At 37.7% G+C, this 25,930-nt stretch overlaps 1 protein-coding gene across 1 annotated transcript in view; it reads right to left on the bottom strand.

Moving 5' to 3' along the window:
• The window catches only part of MOCOS (molybdenum cofactor sulfurase), a 208,182-nt gene that overhangs the window by 86,682 nt on the left and 95,570 nt on the right, over positions 1 to 25,930 (bottom strand). Inside the window, exon 5 of the mRNA XM_084210992.1 lies at positions 325 to 401. Coding sequence (XP_084067118.1) covers positions 325 to 401 — 77 coding nt within the window. The remainder of the gene's footprint in view (positions 1 to 324; positions 402 to 25,930) is intronic.

The following is a 25,930-nucleotide window of genomic DNA, read 5'->3' as shown; positions in this document are numbered from 1 at the left end:
CAAACAGTGTGAGTCGCTCAGCTACTTTCTAGTGTTACTTTCCTATTGCATCTTTGTCAGTGTGAGGCAGATGAGATGTACTCAAATCTTGCATATCCAGAACAGTCCGGACCCATTTTTTTTCCTTCATACCAGGTCAGAATAATCCAATAGGGAGCATGTGAATAAGCCAGTTACAGTGAAGTTTCATCTTCACAATGACGAACATAGATAGTAAAACTAGAAAGGAAAATTAAGCTAGAGCCATAAGAAATATGATCAGACCTGTGCCCTGAGCATAAATCCGGAACGGCAGTCTTCAGTGTTAGAGTTATATTAACTGACCTGTGAGTTTTTCCAGAACATCAAATCCATGTTTCAGAGCAATGATATCAAGAAAAGAGACTGTACCATCTTCAAACCTAAAGGATGGAATAAATGAGCACAGTAAATACAACATGCAGCTATGGTATCGACTTTAAATCTATTTTAAGAGTTACTATTTTTATATTCAGTGAATCTAACTTGCAGAGTCCGAACTCTTCCCTTAGGGATTCATCTCCCGGTCTTGTAGTGTCCTGTGGCAGAAAAATATGTTCTTCAAAGCAATAGAGGTCACATAAACAGTTGCTTGCCCATAGGAAGATATAATTTTCTCCTACATAGAGTAACTATGTAAAAACCTAAATAAAGTAATGGTTAACAGTTATGTGTCATGAGCTAATTTCACAACCCTAATTTACCTTCTGAGAATTTAAGGAATAGGTGAGAAGACAGGTGGAGACTTGTGTCCATCCCCCCACCCCCAATGTAATTACACAGTTGAGTTAGAAGGCTCCAGGAATCTGGTGCAAAGAGGAATCAGACAAAGAGATCACTAACAGATCTGTGTGCTTCTCCTGGAAATTAATTTTTAACTGACCTGCAACAAGAGCATTATACAAGGATGGGAGGAGATCCCCTACCATCATCTTTTAGAGGAAACACCAAAGAGAAGAAAAAACAGTGGATTTTTTGAACTACTGCAGCCATTCGCACAGCCCAAGAGGAGAAAGTGAAGCTCCAAGGTGAGAGTCTACTCAGGAATTGATGCACAAAAATATTCAAGGGCCAAGAGGGGACACCAGGGAAGCATCAAAATGTTTCATTTGGGCTTTGTGTGTACCACAGTCCACAGGAAATTTTAATCATTCATTTTGCTTCACCACAAAGAAGAATGCAGAATAATGCAACTGATGAAGTCAGAACTGTAGAGAACTCAATACTTTGCAAGGCTGAACCTGGGGCCACAGCAAGTCTCTCAGGAAGGAGCTATGCCCAAAACTGTAAGAGTTATTGCTGGAAATGAACCCACCCCAAATCTCATGGTTCTAGCTTAAAATTAAACTCCAATCATGACGATGAGACCTCCAGAGGGACCAGGTGTTCCCTGGATCTTTCTCAGAAAGATCAGATGATATCTACATTGAAGAATTATTGGACAAGGTGGAACATAAGACACACACTCTTGGGCAAAAATACTTTAAAGACACATTTTTGACCAGAAAATAGGGGATTAGATTTTTTTTTCCTGGGTGCATAATTTTTCATAATGCATGTTAAAAGCCTTTGGTGCCACAATTAAGTACGTCTTGTGAAAAGGCTCAAAGTTTAAAAATGTCATATATCAAATGCCTTTTCTTTAATAAAATAAACATCAATAGAATAGCATAATAGCTCTCACTTCTATCATAACTTTTCTTACTTCCTATTTTTTTTCCTATAGTTATCAAATATTTTCAACACTGCAAGTGACATCAGCAGGTAACAAACATATTAACCTTCCAAAAATCTTTGGTAAAGGGCCACACAAAAGAAAAATGCAAGAGTATTGTGTATTTACGATAACACATTCAGCTGCAACAAAAGAAGATAGAGGCAGCAAATAATTATAAACCATGTGATAAAAGTGGTTCACCACTACAAAGACGAATGGCCCAATAGAGACCACTCATGTTCACATATTTTAACATAGCACTGGCCAAAGAATCCATCCTAGAAATGTCTGAATCTTCCCTACTAATTATTAATAATTGATATTGAACTTTAGAGAAGAAATCTTGCTGGTTGTCAGTGATGAAATGTAAAATGGCCATTTTTGATTTGAAAGAGACCTAACACCAGGAATATTATCACAGAGACCTGTGGACCAGTATCTGAGGGAAGCATTACTCTATCAAAAAAGCCATAAAAAATGTGGGAGGATGAGGAAGAAAAGACAAGGCAGAGGCTAACAGTTGTTTTGGAATTGAGTACAGAAATCTTTTGCTCTGGTTGCAGAAAAGGTGACAGTGGTCCCACATGTCTGCCAAGGAGAGATTACATACAGGATCCATGAGGAGGATCGGACCTGCTCTGCTCAGTTATTCACAGTGGCCAGAAAAGCAAACAAAACACTGGGAACTGGACCGCAGCAGAGACACTGGCACTGAGCCCATCAAGGAGACTGCACAATCCCCAACAATTTATCACTATCATAATGATAAAATTGTAGAAAAGCACTTGAAAGGGCAACCCAGGTGCCAACCCAGATCATCAAAGACATCTGAGTTGTACCCATAGCAAAAGGGGAGGCAACCATTGTATTTCTGTTTATCAGATTTGATTATTAAGTAAGCAGACACTTGTAGTACATCCAATGCTACACAATAGGAGATATGCATGGACCATGTCACTTCACTCTTCTAAGATCTTAAATATTTTTATGAAAATAATTCAGAGCTTAGGAATCTTCACTCAAAAAAAAAAAAAAAAAGCAAGTAAACAGAGCTTTGGGCTTTTGGTCAAACCTGCTCCAGAACAGGCCAATTGTTGTGGCATGATATGCATCCTGCATTTAGTCTTTCTGTATCACAAAAAAAATTTATCTCCTGGGAGCTCCATGGCAAGAACCAGATGCCACAAAAGAAATGGAATAATGCTAAAAATATCTGCTCAAAGATATGGGCAAGTCTCTCTTTCTACAATTTAGACATGGACTATTTTGCAACATTCCTCTCTTCTATTTTGTTTGTTCATATGGCCCCCTCTATTCCTACATTATCAGCTTCCCTGTTCTGATTAACAAAGCACGAATATGTTCTGATTCCTATAATATGCATATCTACACTACTTCCAGTGCACTTGACTCTCATGTATCCTTCAGATTTAGTGAATACCTGGTGTTCAGCTTCATGCAAAATTTTCAGGAAAAATGTATCAATTTTGATATTTAGCACATTGAACCTTAAGTGCTATAGCAGTAGTGCCAAGGCAAAACATGATGCTATGTAGGGTAGCTGTTCCCTTCTTAGGACACAAAGAGCTCTCTCTCAGAGTATTTACCTGTATTTAAGATGAGAGGAAATATGCTCCTTCAATTGCAAAACACTGGCTTCAATGGCTATTTTTCTGTTTGGTGCAATTGATGCTTCAAATAAACTGTTTCCCCACTCAGTGGCAGTTGCAGTGTTAGAATAATCAGTTCAGGATGAAGTTCATTTGAATGCTGGTCTAGAAGCCACTTCCTGAAGTAATCAAGATTTTGCAGCTGATGATGTATAAAGGATACTTACAAAGGCTAATACTGTGGAATACCAAACCAAGGAACAAGAAGCTTACCTCTCTTATCTAGTTCTTATTATAATTGATCTCACTTAATCACGTCTGGGATGAGCTCAGTTGCTTAGCTGATTGTGTTTGTGAAGCGCTAATAGCATTTCACATCCAATTGCTATCTGACAAACTGACTAAGCAACTCGTGGCATAACAAAGAACAGAGCAGCGTGCCTAACATCTGTCCAGGAGTTATGAAGCTGATGAGCTGCTCTCCCTTTCCAAGTCACACAAAAACTCTGCTTTTAGAAGCAAAAACCTTTTGAGTCACAAGAGAAAAATATTGCTTTACAGTGACCAGTTCTGCCTTTAGGATCTTCCTAGGGAAGTCATTGAATCTTTATTCAAATGGTTGTTATGACACTCCTCTGTTACACTTCTGCATATAAATGCTATTTTCTAATACCATCCCACACTTCAAGGCAACTGAAACACAGAAGGAAACTGTGACATCTTGGGCAGTTTCAATTCATCCTACCCTTAGCCAGGTCACCTTTATGCAGAAATATAATGACAAGAATTCTGGCCTGGACAGATGTGATTGGAAATAAAGTGCTGAAGGGCTAAAAAAACCCTTCATGTTTGAAAATAGGACTTAGTGGAAATTTGTTGGAAGGCAAAAATATTATTGTGGAGTTGGACAGCACTGACTTAAGACTTTAGAAATTCCCTGAAGACCAATCAACCAATGCTGAGGTGGTGACAAATCTTTCATAATATAAGCTATTCTGTATATAAAAAGTATACAAGGGATGGCTTTTAGGTGTTTTGGTTGGAAGCATCTGCTTCTAGATTGGGAATGCTGACTTGAGTGACTGAGTTGTTTGAGGGTTTTTTTTTTTTTTGGTTTTGGGCTTTTTTCAATTCATTTGTGCAGATAAAGTAAATCCAGATGTACAGACATTCTATCTGTGCACAGAGTCACAGATTCATAGAACAGCATCTTAGAGAGAACCTCAATAATCATCTGGTCCAACCTTTCTTTGCAAAAGCATGGTCTAGACAAGATGGCACATTATGTGCAGCTAAATCTTAAAAGTGTGCAATGTTGGGGAATCCACCACTTCCCTGAGGAGATTATTCCAATGTCTGATTGTTTTCATTGGGAATGTCCAGTCAGAATCTCCTCAGGAGTAACTTGTACCCATTACCCCCCATATTTCCCATGTGATTCCTTGAATAAAAGGGAGTTTCCATCTTCTTTGTAGCCACCCTTAAATACTGGAATATGGTGATAAGGTTTCCCTTCTAAAATCTAAACCATTTGTCTTACTAGTCGCCTTCAGAATGCTCAGCAAGATCCCAAACTCCACAATATTGTGATCACAAAACCAATGCTGACTGAGATTTAAATGAAAGTAGTTTTTCTTGGTTTGTGTCCAGCAGTGCCCCTTTCCCAGCAAGCACAGCTAACATATGTATAAGGAAGTGGTCTTCCACACATTTCCAAAACTTGATAAATGGTATGTTAGCTATTGTTTGTTCTTCCAAGAAATGTTTAGGGTGTTGGAAGTCACCCATTAGAATAGGGTTTTTGGTGGTTTGAAACTTGCTTAGGTGACCCAAATATTGCTTTGTTGGCCTTACTGCCTTGGAGATGACCCCTGTGATCTTGAGCCAGAGGCTTTAGATAAGGCTTCCATAATCACTGTACTCGACTTCTGTCCATTAAAGGCTCTCTTTAACTTAGAGTGTGACGACTCCTCCTCCTCCTCCTCCCCGCCTGCCTTTACAAAAGAACCTTTAACTATCTATTACAATCCTCTGCTCACACCAGTTGTCCCACCATGTTTAAGTTATTCCTACAATATCACAACTTTCTGACTGGGCATGCAGCTCCAGTTCCTCCTGTCTGTTTCCCAGGCTGCACATACTGATATGTATACACTTAGTAGGTGGTCTTCTGGTTCTCACCCTGGGATGCAGCTAAGGAACATTTCCATATGTGCAGTTCCTATCCAGAACACAGGCCAGAGCACCGAAACTTTGATAAAAATCCCATCACAAGGTCAAAAAGAATCCTTCTCAATTGAGAGCATTGCTGAGTCAATGCAAAGTGCAACAAAGGAGCACAGGGGGAACATCACTGTCAGCCAGCTGCCACTCTCCCTTACACCGGGGTAATGACTCCATTCAGGTCAAATGAACAGAAGTCATTCCCGAGTTTCTAAAGCAGGTAAAAGAGAAACCAAATCCACAGAGAATGCATATTTCTTGAATAAGCTGCTTTTCTTTTTTTTTTTTTTCCTTTTTCTTCTTTTTAAACACTCCTCAAGAGTGGAGCTACCCTTTGAAGTGAGATGTTACATGAGTTCCTTTCATCTTTTCAATTCATTTATTTTCATCTAATTAAAAAATACAACAATACAGAGAGGTTCTTGGTATGCATTTAAAAGTAGTTGATTCAGATGCTATTTTTCAGCTCTAACAGATACTCCATATCACCACTACATGAAATATCTGTCCTGGCAAATTCAATTTTTACATTTTATATATTTTCATGTTTATTCTAAAGTGACATTTTCTGGAATTACAACAGCACCAAGGGTATACAGTATGAAGCTCATGGCTGTAGGAACAGACTGTTATCAGTCATATTCATGTTCTTAGGTTAGTAATTGCCATCTCTGATATTAGCAGGGGAACAGATTTTAATTGGTCTCACTGCTTTCCAACATCAAAACCCAACATTTGCAGAAGGACCGATATTTGTTTTGCTTTTCTTTAATTCAAAATATATCATTACTAGGCTACAAAACCTTTAGGGCCCTGCTCTGCTCTTTAGAACTTTAATCAACTCCTCCTGAGACAAAGTTCTCAGGTACTTTTCCAGGGTATTTGTGTGTCTCCAGAGGACAGGATTCCCTTTGCCTGGCTTTGTCTCCCACAGGTGATACTCTTCATTTTTAGCAATTTGCTTATTGACTTTATTAGTCACTTTCTTAACTGGGGGAAATCCTGGTCACATTAACACCAACAGCTGAACTTTAAGGCAGCATCTCCCAAGATCAAACATTTGTCTGTGGGCTTTTTGATCCTCTACTAGTAAAATCATTGGAACATGATATGATTCATAGATGACTAACCTCAGGTACAAACTCAGTTTTGACTAAATATTGGTTGCTTCAATGGCATCCACTTTGTTTCACACAGTGAATTCCACTGAAGCAAGTAAATAAAATTAGGAGGTAGCCTGTTGTTACAGACACATATGCTACCATTAAACCATTCTTTCATAACTATGTAACATTTGTGTAACTGCCTGCAGGAGCATACTACAGAAAGCCAAGAATTTAAATGGTAGGAGGGCAGTAATAAATGTTAGACCTCTGAATAATACACCTATCTCACCACTTTAGCAACTCCTTTTTACCTCTGTTATTGCCACATTACACAATCACGAACAGTGATTTTTTCTCATTCAATGAAAGGAGATCCAGTGCCCTAAAACCAGCCACTTGTGGAAGAGAAAATTGAATTAATAAATCAATACATTTTTATTTTTCACATGTCTCTGTGTATCTCTCCCTTACGTACAATTTGATAAACTCCTAGCTGGTAACTTTGCTCACTATATATATCTAGAAAAATCTTCCCCATTTGCACGGAAAAGATTAGCAATCCTTAAGCCTGTTACTCAAATTGGTCTGAGCGACACACTGTGATTTTGTAGATTATCAGCTCCTCAGAGCTCTGAAACAATGAATAAATTATATCTCAGGGATAACATACTCCCCCTGCCAACCCCTACAAGGACCCTCCAAATAAAATAATGACAAAACTACTTTATTTTTCCCCCACTAGAAGTCATTGGTCACAAAACAACCGATGCACTGCATGTTACAGGCCAAAAGTTCCCTTCCAAGTTTACAAAATGGGCTAATATATTTTCATTGCATTGCTGTGGCAGATGGGGAGAAACAAAAATGATCTTTCTCTTTTAAATTACATTATACAAAGGGATATTTCCTTGAGGTATATTAAATTTAAGTCTTTAGGAACATGAGGCCTGCTAGTTAACTACCCTCAAAGAATAATATGTTCAACTATCAGCTTGTTAGCTAGCAATTTATTCTCATTCATCTTGACTTGTAACTTATTAATGTCAACAAGAACCCCATTAAGGTGCAATTCGGCGTGAGCAGGCGTATTGCAAATGATTTCTGTATCTGCCTGAGTATTTAACATTTGATATGCATTATACTCCCATGATTCTATATCAATAATCCAAATGTTCACACCTCTGCCTCCCATGGGAAAGTAATATCCACATATAACCCCAAGTAATAGTTAAAGTGAGCAATTTGCAAAGTGTATTTGCATAAACTGTTCACTGATCAGCTATGAGTAATGAATCATTAATAAAAATTCAAAGCCCCTTCTTTGATTTTCTCCTAAGGAGGTAGGAAAGGATGAAAGACATTCTGGAAGTAAATTTTTCATAGGCAAGAATCTGACCAACTGTAATAATTTTTCTATGTTCAGTATAAACAGATTTGTTTATTTCCTCATGAAGATTGAGATGTAATCTTTCATCCTTAAACAGGTACATTTGGGATAAAGAATAAGTTTGTAATTAACTGCTAAAGATTTAAATTGAAGTATCAGTTTAAAAATTGGCAGACAAAAAGGGATCCACTTGAACATGAATTCAGTCTTAAAAACCTACACCTAAAAATATGACTGTGTAATCATGAGTGCCACTGGGGCAGGCCCAGAGCAGTGGCCTTGGACAAGGTTAGCAGTAACTTATCCTCAGATAATGGAGAAAAATCCCTGTGGGCGCTTTCCAATGGGTGGTCTCCGTTCTATACAAAGGTCTGTGCCTCGAAGAAGGGGTTGCTGCGATGCATGAACTTTATTTCTACTTCAGATAAAAGTGAATTCAGCAAGACTTCTGAGCATTTTATTTCCTCAGTTGGGAGGTGTGTTACTGATAAGTAAAGCTTTATAAAGCCTTACTTGTCGGTAACATGTATGGGCAGGTGTGTGTGTGAAAAGACTTCTCTGATGTCATCCAAAAAGCTTTTTTCTCTAGCAAAAAAACTCTTTCCAGAGGTAATTTCTAGCAGAATGCTTTGGGAGCTGTGATTTAGGACCATCATCTTAAACCACTCTGTGTTCCCACCATTTGGGAAAGATGTGCTCGTCCTTTGTTGAAACCCAAAAACTAACTTATAGAACTTCAAATGTTGTTGCTGTCAGTAAGACAGAGGCCCAATGTGTGTTCATGAATGTGAGGGATCTGGACAGGCCAATTGTACAAGATTTAACAGGGTGAAACACTGAGTCCTGTGTTTAGGCCACAACAAACCCAGGCAGTGCTACAGGCTGGGGGCAGAGTGGCTGGAAAGCTGCCCAGTGGAAAAGGGGGGGAGCAAGGAGTGTTTAGCCGGGAGAAAAGGAGGTTTTGGGGGAACTCTACTGCTCTTGACAGCTTATCTGAAAGGAGATTGTGACCAGGTGGGGGGGGGGTCAGTCTCCTCTCCCAGGTAACAAACGATAGGACAAGAGGAAACAGCCTCAAGCTGCACAATGGGAGGTTTAGACTGGATATTAGGAAAAATCTCTCCACAGAATGGGTTGTCAAGCTTTGGCACAGGCTGCTCAGGGAAGTGGTGGAGTCACCATCCCTGGTATTTAAAAGCTGTCTACATATGGCACAGAGTGACACCGTTCAGTGGTGGAGTTGGAGGTGCTGGACTAACTCAAATAAAGTACAAGCAGGAAATAATTTTCATTTTTATAAAATGGAATGAGTTAAGTGGATTTCAGGAGCTTTCATGATTGTGCTGAATATTTCACAGGTGTCAGCAAGAATATAATGTTATCAGTGTTTTTGTCTTTTATTTCTGATATGAACATGCATGTATGTGAAATCATTGTAGTTGGTGGCAGACACCAACTACAAGTAGTAACAAGTGAGCACTAATCAGCTAAAGTCAGTTTAATGTATATATGTAGAAACAACACTGTATATCCAGAAAGGCTGGCAGCTTGACAGAACTGGCATTATTAAATTACTGCTATGAAACAGCTTAGGTTCAGAATAAGGTCTTATTAGCTAGTTTGCATTTTGAGACCTTTGTGGTAACAGTAAAATCATCAAAGAAGAATGGGACAAGACAGATACAAGGAAGACTTTAGCTAATAAAACATTCTAAGGTATATGAGTAGCTTTTTTATGCCTAGGGGATACAATCAACTAAGACTTTCAGAAGGAAATACCCTTACTTCTACTGCACCTCTCGTGCTTGAAAAGAAATTAAAGAATTGTATAGTAAGGTCTGCTGCACCAAATCAGGTGCATCCTGGTAACTACCTGGTTTACTGCGAGCTATTTTTCCACCTTGGGACTATAACATGCAGATTTCTTACAATGTTTTTTTTATTTTTCAGCATTGTTGTGAGGCTTGCTAATACTTCATGCTACCTTGTGAGGTCAACAGACTGGAAAGTTAAGTAAGCAACTTTTCTTTCCAGGACCAACTCTGATTTTCCAAGCATGGACTGGGTATTGGGAGGTACTAAATTTTGAGAAAATTGAATTCACAGCAGTGATACTGAATTTGCAAGTGCTCCTAATTTCTCACTGTTTTAAGCAGTTTGCAGCTTATACTGCAGAAAGCCAAAGTTTCCACGCAACTGCCCCTCCTCCAACAGGAGCACAGTGATGGAGACCCCAGGAATTGCATGTTCTCATATAATCAAAGTTGTCCTAGACCTGCATTGATAAGGTCAGTAACTGGAGGAAATTCTGGAAATCCTCCAGTCATCCTAATCCAGAAGAAAGGATCATCTGAACTAACAATTCCTTCAAGAAGTCAGGAAAATTCTGGCATGTTACCGGGCACTGCTGATGCTTGAAGAAGGGAGCCCAGGGAGATGACTCCTGTCCCTGACTTTGACAGAAAAGAGCATGAGTCATGCAGCTGAGGAAACAACAGGGTACAGGAACAGCAGAGGGTTAGGAGCGTGTGCATCAATAGAGAAATAAAAACCTTAATATTCATAGAAGCATTTGTTATGTAAGCAATATCATCTCAGCTATCACCCAAACAGAAGACAGGATAATGAGTGGGTAAAAAAGGCAGAGATGTTTATATGCTAGGACAAAGTACATGGGCTACAAAATGGAGGGATTAGAGCCAATCTAGGACACAACCTTATTAGTATGGGGTAGAAAAACAATCACAAACAGAAATCATGCTAAAGAAAACACAGATAAATACAGGACAGACAGTGATGAAGAAAAGTTAAATGTTTTGAACTGAAATGCCTTTGGTGAGATGTTCAAAACAAGAAGGACTAGTTGCTAAGATTCTGCTATAGGCTATGTAGCTATGTAGGAAAAAAAAAGGCTTTGGGTCCAACAGATACTTTTCTATCACTCTCACAGAAATAAAATAATTTTTTTTTCAAGCAAAACCAAGATAACAGAAATGGTCAGGTTCAATTATTGCTTAATATCAGAGCCAAACCCAAACAAAACCTTCTATAAATAAAATAATTACCTGAAAAATTTATAAACGGTAAAATTTTTTTTTATAAACAGTTACACAATACACAATAGGATTAAAACCCTGGCCAAAGGAATTACAAGCTTACATGTCACAGACAGATAAACAACCTCAAATGAGATTTTGAATGTGACTGGGGCAAAATGAGACATTAATGAAGCTACTTGGCCAGGAAAACTGAACTGAAATAATCAAATACTTAGATAAAGAGGAGACTTAACGTTTCTTGAAGTTGAAGTTAAAAAATAGATGGAATTTGCATCCCAAAAGTATGAAAGATATAAAGAAAATGAACTTCTAGGGAAAGCCTCCAGTAATAACCTGCACTAAAAAAAACCCTCTTATGAGAAATGTTAGTACTTCTTATTAATGATGACATGAAATTAGAAGTGCTGCTCAGGGAAGGAAAATACTGTTGGAAAGACAGAAAAAACAGGGATAAAGTAAGAATTCCCAGGAGCCAAGCCCTGACAAAACAAATCTAACTGTACAGTGAACTATTCTTTATATACAAACAATGGAAAATATTAAGGATATATAATAACATATAAATATATTTTAAAAAAGGAATATAAATAAAAAGAAAAGGATTATGATTGTTGTTCAAAAAGCAAAGAGCTGGTGGAAAAGTCTGAAAACTACCTGAGTATGTGGACTCAGATTTTAAAAAGGACTGATGAAAAACAGGTCAGGAGAGGGTGACTCATGGCTGAAAGTGCGTGGAAAGTATCAAAACTGAAGTTATTGCAAATGGTGTGGAAGCTCGTTTCAAAAGTTTTAATGTAGTTGAACACAGGCAGACAGATGAACTATGTCCCAGAACTGTAAGAAATTGACATGAAAAACTCCCTAAGACAAACAACACAGGCCAGTAAGCAAATTTTTCAGACCAAGAATGGAAACCAGAAAACACAGTATTTCTAGTGAAGAAAGGGAAACAGAGTTATCCAGGGAACAACACATCTGTTTGCTTGAACTCAGTGTTATGCATGTTCTAAAAACAAGTTCTGAATGAAAGCATAATTAAATGAGTAAATAAAAGCATGTTCAAATGTATCATAGATTGTGCCAATGGAAAATCAATCCCAGAGAGGCTGCCATTTTAAAAGCACACTATTTTTCCAGGTAAAGATTTTTCTAAGTAAAATGCAGAACTAATTTATCTGGATTTGAGTAAAACATTACCTCTAGAGTCATATGACAAACTATTATAGAACAAAGAATATTAGAAGAGTGTAACAGTAGGCCAAGCAACTGTGCTGAAAGGGGTACTATTATGCTTGGAAAAGGTTTCTCATTTAATTCCTCGAGCACTGGCTTTGGGACAAATATCTTTTTTAGTGGGACAAGTATCTCATGATCCTGCCATATAAGGTAGGAATGTGAAAATAAATTGGGCTGCTGAAGTGAAATCTGGAGACTGTCAGTGCTGGAGATGGGGCTGTATAATGTGTTCACTAGGAAACAGATAATGTTGAAAACCCTAAAAACAGAAATGAGATTAAATGTATAATATGCTATAATGTATGATAAGTACATCATCATGCATAAGCCCTATTATGCACTTAGGGATTACTGACATTAACTTCTGCCATGAACTGGAGGACTGTCATCCAAAATATTAGATTTGTCAGTCTATCAGATCAGCTATCAGCCATCAGGATGAAAAACAGGAAAACATGCTAGGACTTACAGATAGAAAAATAAGAACAGCATTAGTAAAGGTTTGATAAGATTTTCTGTGGCAGGCTCTATATGATGAACAGAGAAAAGGAAAGCACATCTTAGACAAGTGTTCAGTTCACTTAGTATGGAAATTCAAATCTAAGTAGAATTGCTCAGTAGACCTAAAGATGGAAAAGGTGGGTAATAACCAGGAAGGAAAAACAGCTACAAAATGTAGTTAAATGACCAAACTGACCACAAGGTAGTGTAGACTACAAATTGAAAGTTTGCAAAAACCAAGACATGAGATCGTAGAACTATTTCCCAACATAAGAAGCAGGTCCAAACCAAATCCAACATATCCTCCTTCCCCTGTCCCAAAGGTATCCTCCTTATTCTGCACACAAGTTCAGTATGAAGAGAGGATTATATAGTGTGCGTGCCTTTGACCATGAATAGGTTGATTACATGACCCATAAAATTTTTGCCCCCATCCAAGAATCCAAAAAAGAAAAATGCCAAAATAGCAACTCCTTTTATTTTCTGAAACTGCATATGAAAATAACACAACTGCACAAGTTTGTTACTTTGGGAACCCCTGAAAACACCGGAGTCATCCCTCTTGATGATTTTCCTGTGACCAAGTCAGTTCCATTTGACATGCAATTAGGGTGACGCCATCTAGCTCAATATCAGCTGTGTAAGAGACTACTGAGACAAGAGCAAAAGAAATGCATGTACTGACAGGGCTTCTTTTCTTACAAATTTGTGTGCAGATTCTACCAGCCTGAGAGTATGGTGTATTGACTAGTTCCCTATGCTTCCACAGCGAGGGTCTCTGGTGATGGTGGTGAGGAATAAATAGATAATTTTATTTACATTGATCATCACAAAAGTAAAGGTGATCTTGACAGCTGTATGATTTAAAAAGATGATGTTAACACAGTAAACGTGGAAATACTCACCTACATTAATGGTTTTTTTCACTTAAGAGTACAGGAAATCTCTCTGCTTCAATCATACCAGACACAAAAGACTCATCAAGAAAGAAAAATTGTAAAGTGACATGGTAATATAAAACACTCATTTCAAAAACTCAGCATGCACCAATACAGCAAGTCATCTATTCCTTCTTATGAATAGAACTACTTTCAAAATTCAGCTCTCAATGAGTCTATAATTCTCCTGGACAAAAATATATTGAGTTTTGTAAATGCTATCAGCAATGTTGCAGTAAGTATAAGAGAAAATATTTGCATGCAAGTTTCACCAAATTGCAGCCACCGCCAGAGAAAAATAGGTATGTTTTCTATAAAAAAACCTTCTCATAGTTCATTTACAACCAAAGACTAAGCAGGGCTGAAATGAACCTACTTCCTCTTCCACTACTTTGATTTTTCAGATGGAGCATATAGATATTTCAGGGACATGCAGCCAAATAACTGATGCTTGTAAAATAATAGGCAGTGAAGATATTTGGTGGGAGTAGAAATATCCAATAGGAGAACCAGGTGACATTGCTCCAAATAGAGTACATATAGTTGACAAAATGTACATATCTTCTCTTCAGACTTGCTAACCACTGGAAATGGTAGAAAGCAGGTAGCTTTGTATGCAGGGAATTCACAATATACAGAAGAAAGTATAATCAAACTTGAAAGTATGCTTAGTACTACACAAGAAATAAAGTACTTTGCTAATGAGAGTCTTAAGATGATAGCAAGAGAGCAAAAAATTCATTCTTGAGTTGCCCTGAGCTCTGACTGGGCCAATAGGGTGCTGTGGTGGTGCACCAGAGCACAATGGGAAGAAGCACAGAGCATTACTGCCTTGGCTTGGCTGCCAGACTCCCAGATTGCCCAGCACAAAGGAAAAGGGTTTGCACCAGCAGAATGGGAGCTTCCCAAAGGCAGAAGGTTCTGCAGTGGAAAATAAATGTGAATTTGGAGTGAAAAGGTACGTAGAGTTGCTATTCAAAAATAAAATATACAATTTTTCGGGAAATACAGGAAACTTAGTAGTATGAAGGCTGAAATACCACCCAGACAGTATGTTTGGTGGTCAGAGGGATCCCTGATTTAAAATTTACTTCAACACTACTCTTCTATGTAAGACAGCAGAAATCTGGAACATCATATGTCACCTTAAAATGACAAAACCAGTAGGTCTCGGAAAAGTTTTGCCTTCAAAATGATTATTCACATAATGAATTCCAAATGTATTTCAGATTTTTAATCTCTTAATATATGTAGAAAACCCCATATAAAAACCTAATAAGACTGTCAGCCCATTCAGTATTTTGATATATCAGCTATGCCTTCAGAAGACTTCTTTCCTTCACCCTCCCTTCTGCGTGTATGTTAATGTTTGCTTTACTGGTTATAATTACTGAAAAAAATCCAGTTGAGATTAGATTTCAGTTATAATTAATGATGAATGTGTCAAAGTATTATGATGTTGTTTATCACACTGCTTGCAATGTAATTTAGTGCAATAATACTAAGGCTTGCTATGTGACAGTTATTTAGCATTTAAGTCTTCTTAAGATGCTCTGCAGAGTATCCTGAATGTTAACTATGGAAAGATTATTTTATACAAAAGCAGCTTCAGGCAAAATGTAGCGACAACTTGCTAGAGCCCAGCAAAAGCTCTTAAATCTTATGTCATCTACAAGCTGAAACATAATAATTAAATAATCTAGACATGTTGTAAAGCTAATGAGAAATCCAAAGGATAAAATTAAAAATTGACATTAATAGGGCAGCTTAACCATATGAGGGAATAAACAGTCTTTGTTCTTTCTGGTACAATTTCTGAAGAAATATCTTTCTTTTCAATGTGCCCATACACACAAAAGATTGAAACCTCAGATCCTGGGGAAAAGAAAAAATTAATAACTTTGGATGCCAGAGACAGACAACTCAGGGTATTTTAAGGTAAGTCTTAGCTGTCCTAGTTTGTTGTGTTGGGTTTTTTTTTTGTTGGTTTGGTTTTGTTTGGTTGTTTTTTTTTTTTTCTCTTTGTAGCCACTAAATTAATTTCTTTTCACCTCAGACATGGTTCTAAGAATTTTCTCCTGGCAGGGTGTCTCCATTGTGTATTTACTTGAATGCTTGTGAATCCTGTCACTGGCCTGGGGCGTTTTTCTGCAGTGAATATGCACTCTTGCCCTGAGGAGCTGTGTCCCAGCACAGCACAGAGCTGCTGTACATAACCTCAGAAAGAAAAGGAAAGCAGTAATTTTACATATATGGGCTGTGATGACCTTAGACAAAGGTAATTAACTGCTACATGTTTTAACCAGAGAAATATCAGGCATGGTGGGAAACGAAAATATGTTAATTATTTTCATAGTTTGCATAACTAAAATGAAAAAGTTTCAACATTCAGTCCAAATCTAGATGCAAGGTCTAGTTTAAGAAAACCTCTACATGTACATAGAAAATCAGTTCACTTGGGGATATTGTTTTCAATATTGTTCCAGCATGCTGAAAACATATATAAAGTTCAAACTTCTCAACAGAATTTATTTATTTTGTTGTGGTTTCTCACTGTGCCATATAGTATTCTGTGCACATATGACAATGCATATAAATTTACTAACATGTTGTAATCTCATCCTCCTAAACCCAAACACAGTTGAGGGACACAATTTTAGGCTCTGATTAAAAAAAAAACTGTTGTCCACAAATTCTTCTGAAAATAAACCTATTGCTAAAAGTGCTGCCATTCTTGTAGAAAGAAATCTAAATCGTCCTTGCTTTGGTATAAACCTAGAAATAAATATTACTAATATCTTGCTGACATATGTGAATGGCAAAAAATCTAAAATTTCTTTTCACTTGTAGCCTATGAAAATAACTGTGTTTTCATAGCAAGCATATTCTCTAGTTTTTATGGTATCTAGCAAACTAGTGCTCTTAGGCTATTTTCTGGCTAATACTTTATGTTTTTGGGGAAGGGATATATCTGATAATACACTGTTAAGAACATTATACCTAATACAATTTTGCATTTGCTAATGTTTTTAAAGCTATGTTTGCTATTGGAATTCAGCTCTGCAGACATGAAGTTTAATACAACTTGACTAATGTATTTGTTCAATTAACCAACATAGGACCTATTAAAATTCTGGTGCTCAACTCACCGGAGTAATTTCAAAGACTCCTTTGAGAAAACCAGAATAAATCAGTGAGATAAGTGGAAGATTTTTGAGAGGTACAAAGTTTGAGGACATTCCTCATCAAAAAAAAAACCTGGGAAATTTTAAGCTATGCAAAAGGAATAAGCATTTTTTACCTCCTTCCGTTACCATAATAACAAATGCCAATGATGGAACTGAAGATAACATTAACTACCCATAGAGATGGATATTGATTAGCAAGAGAGATCCTGGTAAAATTCCACTCTTAAGAAGCACTTGGCCAAAGGTCTGGAGAGTCTGGCTACTAATTTTAAGTTGCGCCTTTGAGCTTTGAATTGTTCTAATGACACTCCTGCTAGGAGCAACGACTTCTTTGGACAAATTTACCATGGACTGCAATCAGAATTTGTAACTCCTTTTTCCCTTACTTCCTCCCTCTGCACACAGGTAGATGATACCAAGAAGAGTGTTTGTGCAGGTACGTTGAGAAAAAGCACCACGTTGCGGTTTTCTGCTCATAATAACCATGTCCACGGAGGGAGAAAGTGCCTGGGGAATTTTCTGGAGGGACTGGCAGATACACATTGCAGGCTGCCACCATGAGATGTTCTCATGGAATACTGGTGCCTATATCTAAGTTCACTGTTCTTCAGAACTTGCACTTCCCTTGATCTAACAGGTGCCATTTGCTATGCTGCCTTTACTTGCACTTTTTCCTCCAAAAGATTGAAACTGTTTTTTCATTTAAAAAAGTAAGGCAAAAATGAAGTTTTTCATTAAAGTTATGTGAGTCATCTTGACTTCCCTGCTTTTGGGCAGATACATGGCACTTAGCTCAGTTTCCAACCAAGTTAAATCATGCAGGTCATCCATTGATGTGAAGAAACGCGAGTTGAGTAATTTCAGATTTCTTTCCTATATACCTGTGAGATGTAAGTCATCAACGTTTATCCTGATCAGAATAAATTGGACACTTTCCAAACAATTTCTCAGAATAAACTGGACACTTTCCAAACAATTGCACCAGCTCAGGAACACATTCAACTATTCAGCTCCTCCAGCAACCTCACACCACTCTGCATGGAGGGTAAGTTCTGTGCTAACCACTGTGAGCAGGTTATAAATTAATACCTTGTGTCCTTCCACAGACATCTTTCCCATAAAGAGATGCTGATGAAATACAAGCAATGTACATTAACCTAAATGCTCCTGTAAGTTTATATTCATTTACATTTTCCTCAGCCACTATTTAAAACAAAATCTTAGTGAAGCTCTGACTGACCTTTTTGCAGACACCCACCAAAAATAAATACCGCTCTCCTGCTTTACAAAAGGGAACTGAAGCTTAAGCAGACAAGTTTCAATTTTGAGATACTAAAATGGGAGCTACATTTCAGTTCTGTTTTCAAATGCTGGGAGTAGCCACTGTTCTGCCAACTGACCAATGCTGGATTTCAGAGTTTAACAAAGGCATTAGTGTTAAACACATTAAACACGTAACAGTGTGGGGAAAATAAAATCTGTCCACTTTCAAAATCTATGTTAACCAGCAAGGATACCTATCCTAAAGTACAATAAAAAAATTATGGAAATTGAAAAATAGAGATGAGCATATACACAAATCAGTTCTACGTATTTTCTTTAGTCACAAAATTATAGAACCATAAAGGTTGGAAAAAACCTCTAAGATCATGTCCAACTGCTAAGCCAGCACTGCCACGTTAACAACTAAAACATACCCCCAAGTGTCACATCCACCATTGTGACACTTGATGCCTTTTGAGCACTGTCAGGGTTGGTGATCCACCACTTCCCCTGGGCAGCCTATCTCAATGCCTGGCCAACATTTCAGTGAAGAAATGTTTCCCAATTATTAATCTAAACCTCCTCCAGAGCAACCTGAGGCCATTTCCCCTCATCCTGTTACCTGTTACCTGGGAGAAATCATACTGAATCATAGGCTATTACTGCTTTACAGAGTCACAGTACACTGGCAGATTGCAGACTGAATAATGAAGAGCAAGCAATCAGTATTGTGTACATCTAAGACACAAAGCTGCACAGAGCGACTGTCTAAAAACAGAATGTCATCTGGAAAAGGACAAGAATTCCCCAAAGTGCATAGAGAAATGAAAATATTTAGTCTCAGAGCCTCTGAAAAGCACAAATTAACACGACTGCTTAACATACGCAAGGAATGCTTAAAGTATCAAGGGACCATTTGAAGGCAAGATGAAGAAGATACCAAATAAATGCATTATAAACAACAATAGCACCACACAGACTCTGCTGTATGTAACCTCTTTTGTCAGCAAAACTACACCATTTGAGAGGCATGTGAGCAGTAACATGGTCTCGCTAATATAATTTGAGTACTTTGAGTCAGACGCAGCAGCAGCGGAGGACCACAGAGCATTTCTTGACATAAAATGAAAAAATAAACAATCCTCTTTTTTCTAGTTGCTTCTCCTCTTTTTCTTTTCAGAAAGGAATCCTTCCAAAGCAAGATGGTGCAGGTGCAGCTCTTGTGAACAGCAGGCATGTACATACTCAGTCTTAGCAAACAAAGCAAGCTGGCGCATCTTAGCTGTTCTACCTCCTCAGGTGTCTTGGTACATAGTGATTAGCCTAAGGCTAATATTTATGCTAAATAAGGGCATAATGCTAAGTAAGTCTCTGCACTGTTCCCTCTCAGAGACAATGGGTCCTCACTCAGTGTTCTGGAAGACTGTGCTTCTCTGGAAAAGCATCCGCTGTATTTAGTCAATCCAGCAGGCATAAATCTCTTTTATTGCACAAGTACAAATTAACTATGCTTGCCCAGGTAAAAATAATTTATATTTAAGGAAGCAGCATTTTTAGGAGCAAACAGTCTTTCTAACTCAATGAAGGGTAAACTCCACACACACTCAAAATTTTAATCTAGGAGGCTGCTTTGAAGTTGAATCACCTAAACTGTATTATTTTCCGGTGATAAAACTCTTCTTTCAAAGAATATACATTGTAAATGACAGAAAAATCCATGTTTACTTCCAACACAGTCAGCTAAAATCTCATTCTTCAACAATGAACACATTATGGCAAGAGGAGGTTAGAGATAAACTAAATTGAATATACTGTAATTATATATAATTGTAATTGTAATGGTAATTATTTTTCTTAATTTGCGTCTTTATCAAATGGCTGAGGAAATATTTATAATGTAATTGTTATGCACACTGGCAGAATCATAATTCACACTGTAAATACAAAGCATTCTCTGAAGCTTTTCTTAAGAGTGAAATATAATCAGGGGATTGCAAAACAAAACCAGAAAAAACAATGGAGTGAAAACAGAATAATGAGCCAACAGTTCCTTAGAATAATCTTACAAGGAAGATCATAAAAATGTAATTTATAAAAAACCCTGGCAAAACAGTCACACTTAGTCTGAATGTTGACATTTTCTACCCATGCAAGGTTTCTGCAAACAGGATTATTACTGATGCATCTCATATATGCCAAGGAGGTCTTATTCTCTTAGGATGCTGCTATAAGGCAATGCTGTAAGCGAGAAGACAAACTTTGAACTTCTCAGTCATAAAGAAATCCTCATTTTAAATGGTAATCAAATTGCCAGGATCAAAAGGATTCAGGGTTTTATCATTCCATTGACTATATTTTTCCTGCAATCAGGGAAGTAATTGAAATAAAAATATTAAGACAGAATGCTGGAAATAGTACAAGGTAACACTGTCTCCTTGGATCTGCTGAGAGACTGCAAGAAGACCCAGGAGGGACCTCAACTTCCAAATCTAATTGGGGCTGTAGATATATACATCATTAAACAAATAAAGAAAACACGATAGACACTATGCCTCACTGATTTTTAGTTGCCTGAGGTTGCAGGACCAAGTTCATCTTTGAATGCAAGATGGTGTCTAAAAATTGAAGCATATGGAAATTAAAAAAACAAAAATCATAGATCTAAATACTACTGCTAACTATTTTTTCTTCCCTTTAGGATTAGGGTTTATTCTGCAGTATCTTATAAAGGAGATTATCTTTCTTTTACTGTGCAATTTAGCTTAAGTCATGCAAAGAGTGTTTAAAAGGATTTTTTTCCTTTTTTTTTCCCTGCAAACTGAAACAGATGCCAAAGATACTTTCCCCTATGGAAATCTGAAAAATGGTACTGTCATTGCTTTACTTTTTCCTGCAGATCAGTAATGCATATATCTATTATATCACCATGGGTGGTCAAATCACTGCGGTATATAAAGCCATAAAGGCTCTGTTGCAATTGATAACTATATGTTCCAGTAAAAATGTAGTTATACTGTTCTTCTTTCAAATTTAAGAACCAGATTTCATCCCCTCCAATAAGACTGTTCTCTAGAAATCAAACATTGTTAGAATTCTGGTTTTGATTTAGAGAGAAATGGACCAAGAGCAGAGGATAAGAATCTGGATGTCTGTGAATTTTCAGCAGAGCACCAGCAAACACTGCCTGATTTAATGGTGTCTAAAGCTTGTAATGCAAGTTTTATAAAAAGAGGTAAACAGATTTCCTGGTTGTAGTGGCTGGCCCCATAAATACAGTTACTTCAACTCATGAGTCTTGCCTCACACTTGCCTTGCGTTTTAGACACTGTGATTACAACAACTCCCATGTCCTTGGAGTCTCAGGGACAGGAATTTGGCTGAACACTTCTAATTACAGCACTATGCACTACCTGAACCACAGAAGCAGGCTTAAAACTTGCTCCTCCTTGTGAAAAGGAAAGAGATATGTTCAATGTTTGGGTTTTCCCTTTTCCCTAAATGAAAACATTGTATTAGAGGATTTTTCATGTATTTAGCTTTAGAAAAGAAACTGAACAGACACAAGCACAAGCCTGCATTAATGTTTAAGTAACATCGTATTAATGCTTAAAAAAAAAAAAAGCAGTGTCTGCCTGGAATGTTAGCAGTTTGAAATGAAGTGATTAATCAGCTATTATTACAGACATAGTTAAGATTCACATTATTTATTCTCAGGGCAGCACCACCCAAACTTTTTGGATCACAAAGAGCCCTAAAAGCATCAAGCCACTACCAGTTTGCAGAATTGATATGCTGATGTTTTCATTAACATCAAGTTCTTCTGACATTTTCAAACCTTTATTCTGTAGCTATAATCAGCAGGCACCTCAGCACAGTCCAGAGAAAAGGTGAGAAGGGGACTTGGCTTCTTTTTTTACCTTCTGTACAGTTAAGGCTACAGACATGCTGACAGCAAGGCAGAGCAAATAATCCAGCAAGATTAAAAATAGTTAGAAAGAGACTATTGTAGCTATTGCTCATCCTCTGATGGTGCACACTGATCACTCTTGTTTGCCAGGTCACTGCCTCAGACACAGTTTGGCCAGACAGAATTCAAAGGCAAAGGATGTAAGACAAGGCTCACGCACAGAACCATGTGGAATTGAGAAATTAACCTGTCATGCGACAGAGGGTCCCACTTCTCTGTTACTCTGAATCTTAGCTAGTCTTGGCTCTCTGGTAGTCTGAATGTAAGATGGAGGAAGAAATACTTGTCATGCAACATGCTGCATCCATCCCTATGGCTTAGACTTTCTTTGGCAAGTAGTTCCGTGAAAAAGCTAGTGGCATGCTCTCCTTGTTTGCGTGTGTATATAGTTTTCCTTTCCATACATGTAATTTTCACCTGGAAAATGAGTTGTTAGTGCAATTTGTAGACATAAATACAGAGAATATTCTTCCTCCACCCCCTTCAGGGCATCCACACAAAAGCAAGGCTCAAAGGCCTGTCAAGTACTTTCACAACTTTTGTTAGCCCACTATAGATTAAAAAATGTCTCTGAATGAACCTTATATGATATTTAATGATGATTGGGCTTTCCTTGACACAAGTTTTTTGTGTACCTGAAGAAAAAAAAATTCAGAAATGTTAAATTAATGGATTATTAATTGTTAGCTTAGGAAAGCAGCAGAGATAAGTTTACTTAAATAAGATGTTCTGCTGAGAATTCTTGTGATCTTATAATTTCTAACATTTCTGAAGCCACTTAAACAGCTGAAGGTAGATCTCCTTGGTTGTTATTAATGCTTCATTAACTACAAAATGGCTTCAAGATTCCCATTCCCACCTTTAGACCATAATTTAAATAAACCAGGCTAGGATAAGAAATCTTTATCTTTGACTCACAGTTCTGATTGCCGAGCATTTGTGTTCATCAGACTAGAAGGGAGATTAAATGAGAACTTATCCCATCCACCCTGCATGAAAGAAGTATGTATAAATTTACATTTCCTTGCACAAGGAAAACTGAAATAGACCCTATATTTGCTATACTCCAACTTAGTTATACTCTAAGTTTGATTTGTCAAATAAACTGAATTTTTGAAAATTCCATATAGTTCATCTAAGTGGTGCACATCCACTAAGGTGTACATAGTATCACTTTTAGGATTAAGTGACAGTGTTGATAGCATGAAGGTATTGGAGAAATTTTTAGGGAACACAAAATTAATAGAGACCTATGCCCAGTTCAAATGAATGAAGCCTGCCGGTGGGTTTATGCTGTGGACATTAATCTTAATTTCTTTACAGAAAAATCTTTCTTAATCAAAATTTCTTTACAGAAAATATATAGGATGTCTGCTGCAAACTGGCACACAAACAATTTTGAAGACTATTCTCCTTTACCAAGAGAAGAATAGTACAATTTGATTAACATTTTTTATAGAAGCTGAACACATTCATATGTCTTCACACATGGCTGAAGGTAAAATTTTGGCTGAAGGTAAAATTTTACAGCATTTTCATTCTTAATGTTTAACTGTGCTCTGCTGTGGACTTACAAAAGCAGCACAAGATAAAGACTACAAACAAGTAAATGACAAAGGAACTCAACCTTCTTGAAAATGAAATCCTGTTATTAAGCTAAATTAGGCTTCATTATATCTTATTGTTTAAAACATTTTGCATGCCATGTCCCTCACCAAGTTTTGCTTAGCAGCACCACAGCATCTAGGCCCTGCGAAAATTTAAAATTGCACCTTGCACTTCTGTGTGTAAAACTCTTTGTAAATCCCACCAGCTGGTATCAGGGAACAAGAAGAGTTACAGCTGCATGAATTTGCTACATGTAGAAGGTACACTTACATGAAGTCAAAGTTTGGAGTTTCCATGGTTATTTGTCTACTGGTGAGTCTACTATAGTTTCGGGTTATGTATGCCCTTAGATATATATATACTCATATACATAAAATGACAAATTCTTCAGAAAAATCATGGTCCTGCTTATTTTTGTTTGAATTTAAACATCACATTAAATGCCAGGAGTACTATTCCTATGAACAGTTAGAGAGGTGATATTTCTGTTCATCACCAATTCTGCAGCAATTTGCCTAGGAAAATCATCTAGAAATGTCTAGATAGAAAATTGGTGAGATCCATGTACTTTAAAAAAATCTATTCACTTGATTAAAATTGACTAAATTTGGCATAAGGAATGTAACCAGAGCTCTCCTGTTGAATTGGGTCAACAGGCCTCCACACAGCAGTTCTGTCCCTCCTCCCATACAGCTTATGCTATTCACATTTACTGTGTCATGTTTTTGAATGCCAGCAAAGGCTCTTCCTGGGCTTTTAGCACAACAGAGCACAACCTTTCTGGGGCTACATGTACTGTCCTAGCAAAGAGCCATACTAAAGTATGTGATATGTAAGACCTTATTTTGAAAGATTTTTGCCACACAGAGAGATGATTTGAATTATACTAGAAAAATGTTACAAATGTTTATTATTAAAATTTTGAAATTATTAAAATGAATAGAGATAACTTGGTGTTTACATATTGGTATTTGGCAGCGAAAGATGGGTTGTGCAGGGCTCTGTTTTAGACCCTGCGCTCTTCAGTATCTTAATAAATGACTTGGACAAAGGACTGGAAGGGATACCAAGCAAGTTGACAGATGACACAAAATTGGAAGGAACTGTTGACTCCCATGAAGGCAAGGAGGTCTTGCAGAGAGATCTCAGCAAATCAGAGGTCTGTGGTGTATGAACTTCACCAACTGTATGAAGTTCAAAAATCCAGGAAGGTGCTAGATTCTACACTGGACACAGGACAACTCTGGATGCATGGACAGACCGGGGGAGGAGATGCTGGGAAGCAGTGCCATGGAAAAGCACCTGGGGGTCCTGATCAATGGCAAATTGACCATGAGCCAGCCGTGCCCTGGCAGCCAGGAGGGCCAAGCACGTCCTGGGGGCATCAGGCACAGCATCACCGGGGAAGGGAGGGGATTGTCCCACTCTGCTCTGAGCTGGGGTGGCCTCACACTGAATTCTGTGTGCAGTTTTGGGCAAAAAATATTAAAAAGATATTAAGCTTTTTGAGACTGTCCAAGGGATGGCAATGAAGATGGTGAAGGGCCTTGAAGGGAAGCCAAATGAGGAGCAGCTGAGGTCACTTGGTCTGTTCAGCCGGGAAGAGACTGAGGAGAGATCCCATCACAATTACAAATTCCTCATGAGGGGAAGAGGAGGGGCAGGCACTGATCTCTTCTCTGTGGTGACCAGTGACAGAACCTGAAGGAATGGCCTGAAGTTGTGTCTTGAGACATTTAGGTTGGATATTAGGAAAAAGTTCTTCACCCAGAGGGTGGCTGGGCACTGGAACAGGGAAGAGGTCACAGCACCAAGGCCGCCTGAGTTCAAGAAGCATTTGAACAATGGTCTCAAGAACACATGTCAGGGCCAGGAGATGGACTTATGATTCTTGTGGGTCACTTTCAACTCAGCATATTCTGTGATTGTGATTTCTAACATATGCTTTAGTTAATTGGATAAAAGCTCATGCAAGGTTTTATAATTTATCTTTCTTAAGACAAAGTCATAAATCTAGGGCTAACAATGGCTATTTATTTTGAAACTGTCCTTCTAAACTAACCCATCATGATAAAAAACCTAAATATGGGATGATATGAACAACATCCT

The sequence above is a fragment of the Fringilla coelebs genome, assembly GCF_963513975.1.
Source record: "Fringilla coelebs genome assembly, chromosome: 1".
In the NCBI taxonomy this organism is placed as follows: Eukaryota; Metazoa; Chordata; class Aves; order Passeriformes; family Fringillidae; genus Fringilla; species Fringilla coelebs.
Note: the sequence above shows the minus strand (reverse complement) of the source record. Positions and strands in the feature narration are given on the sequence as shown.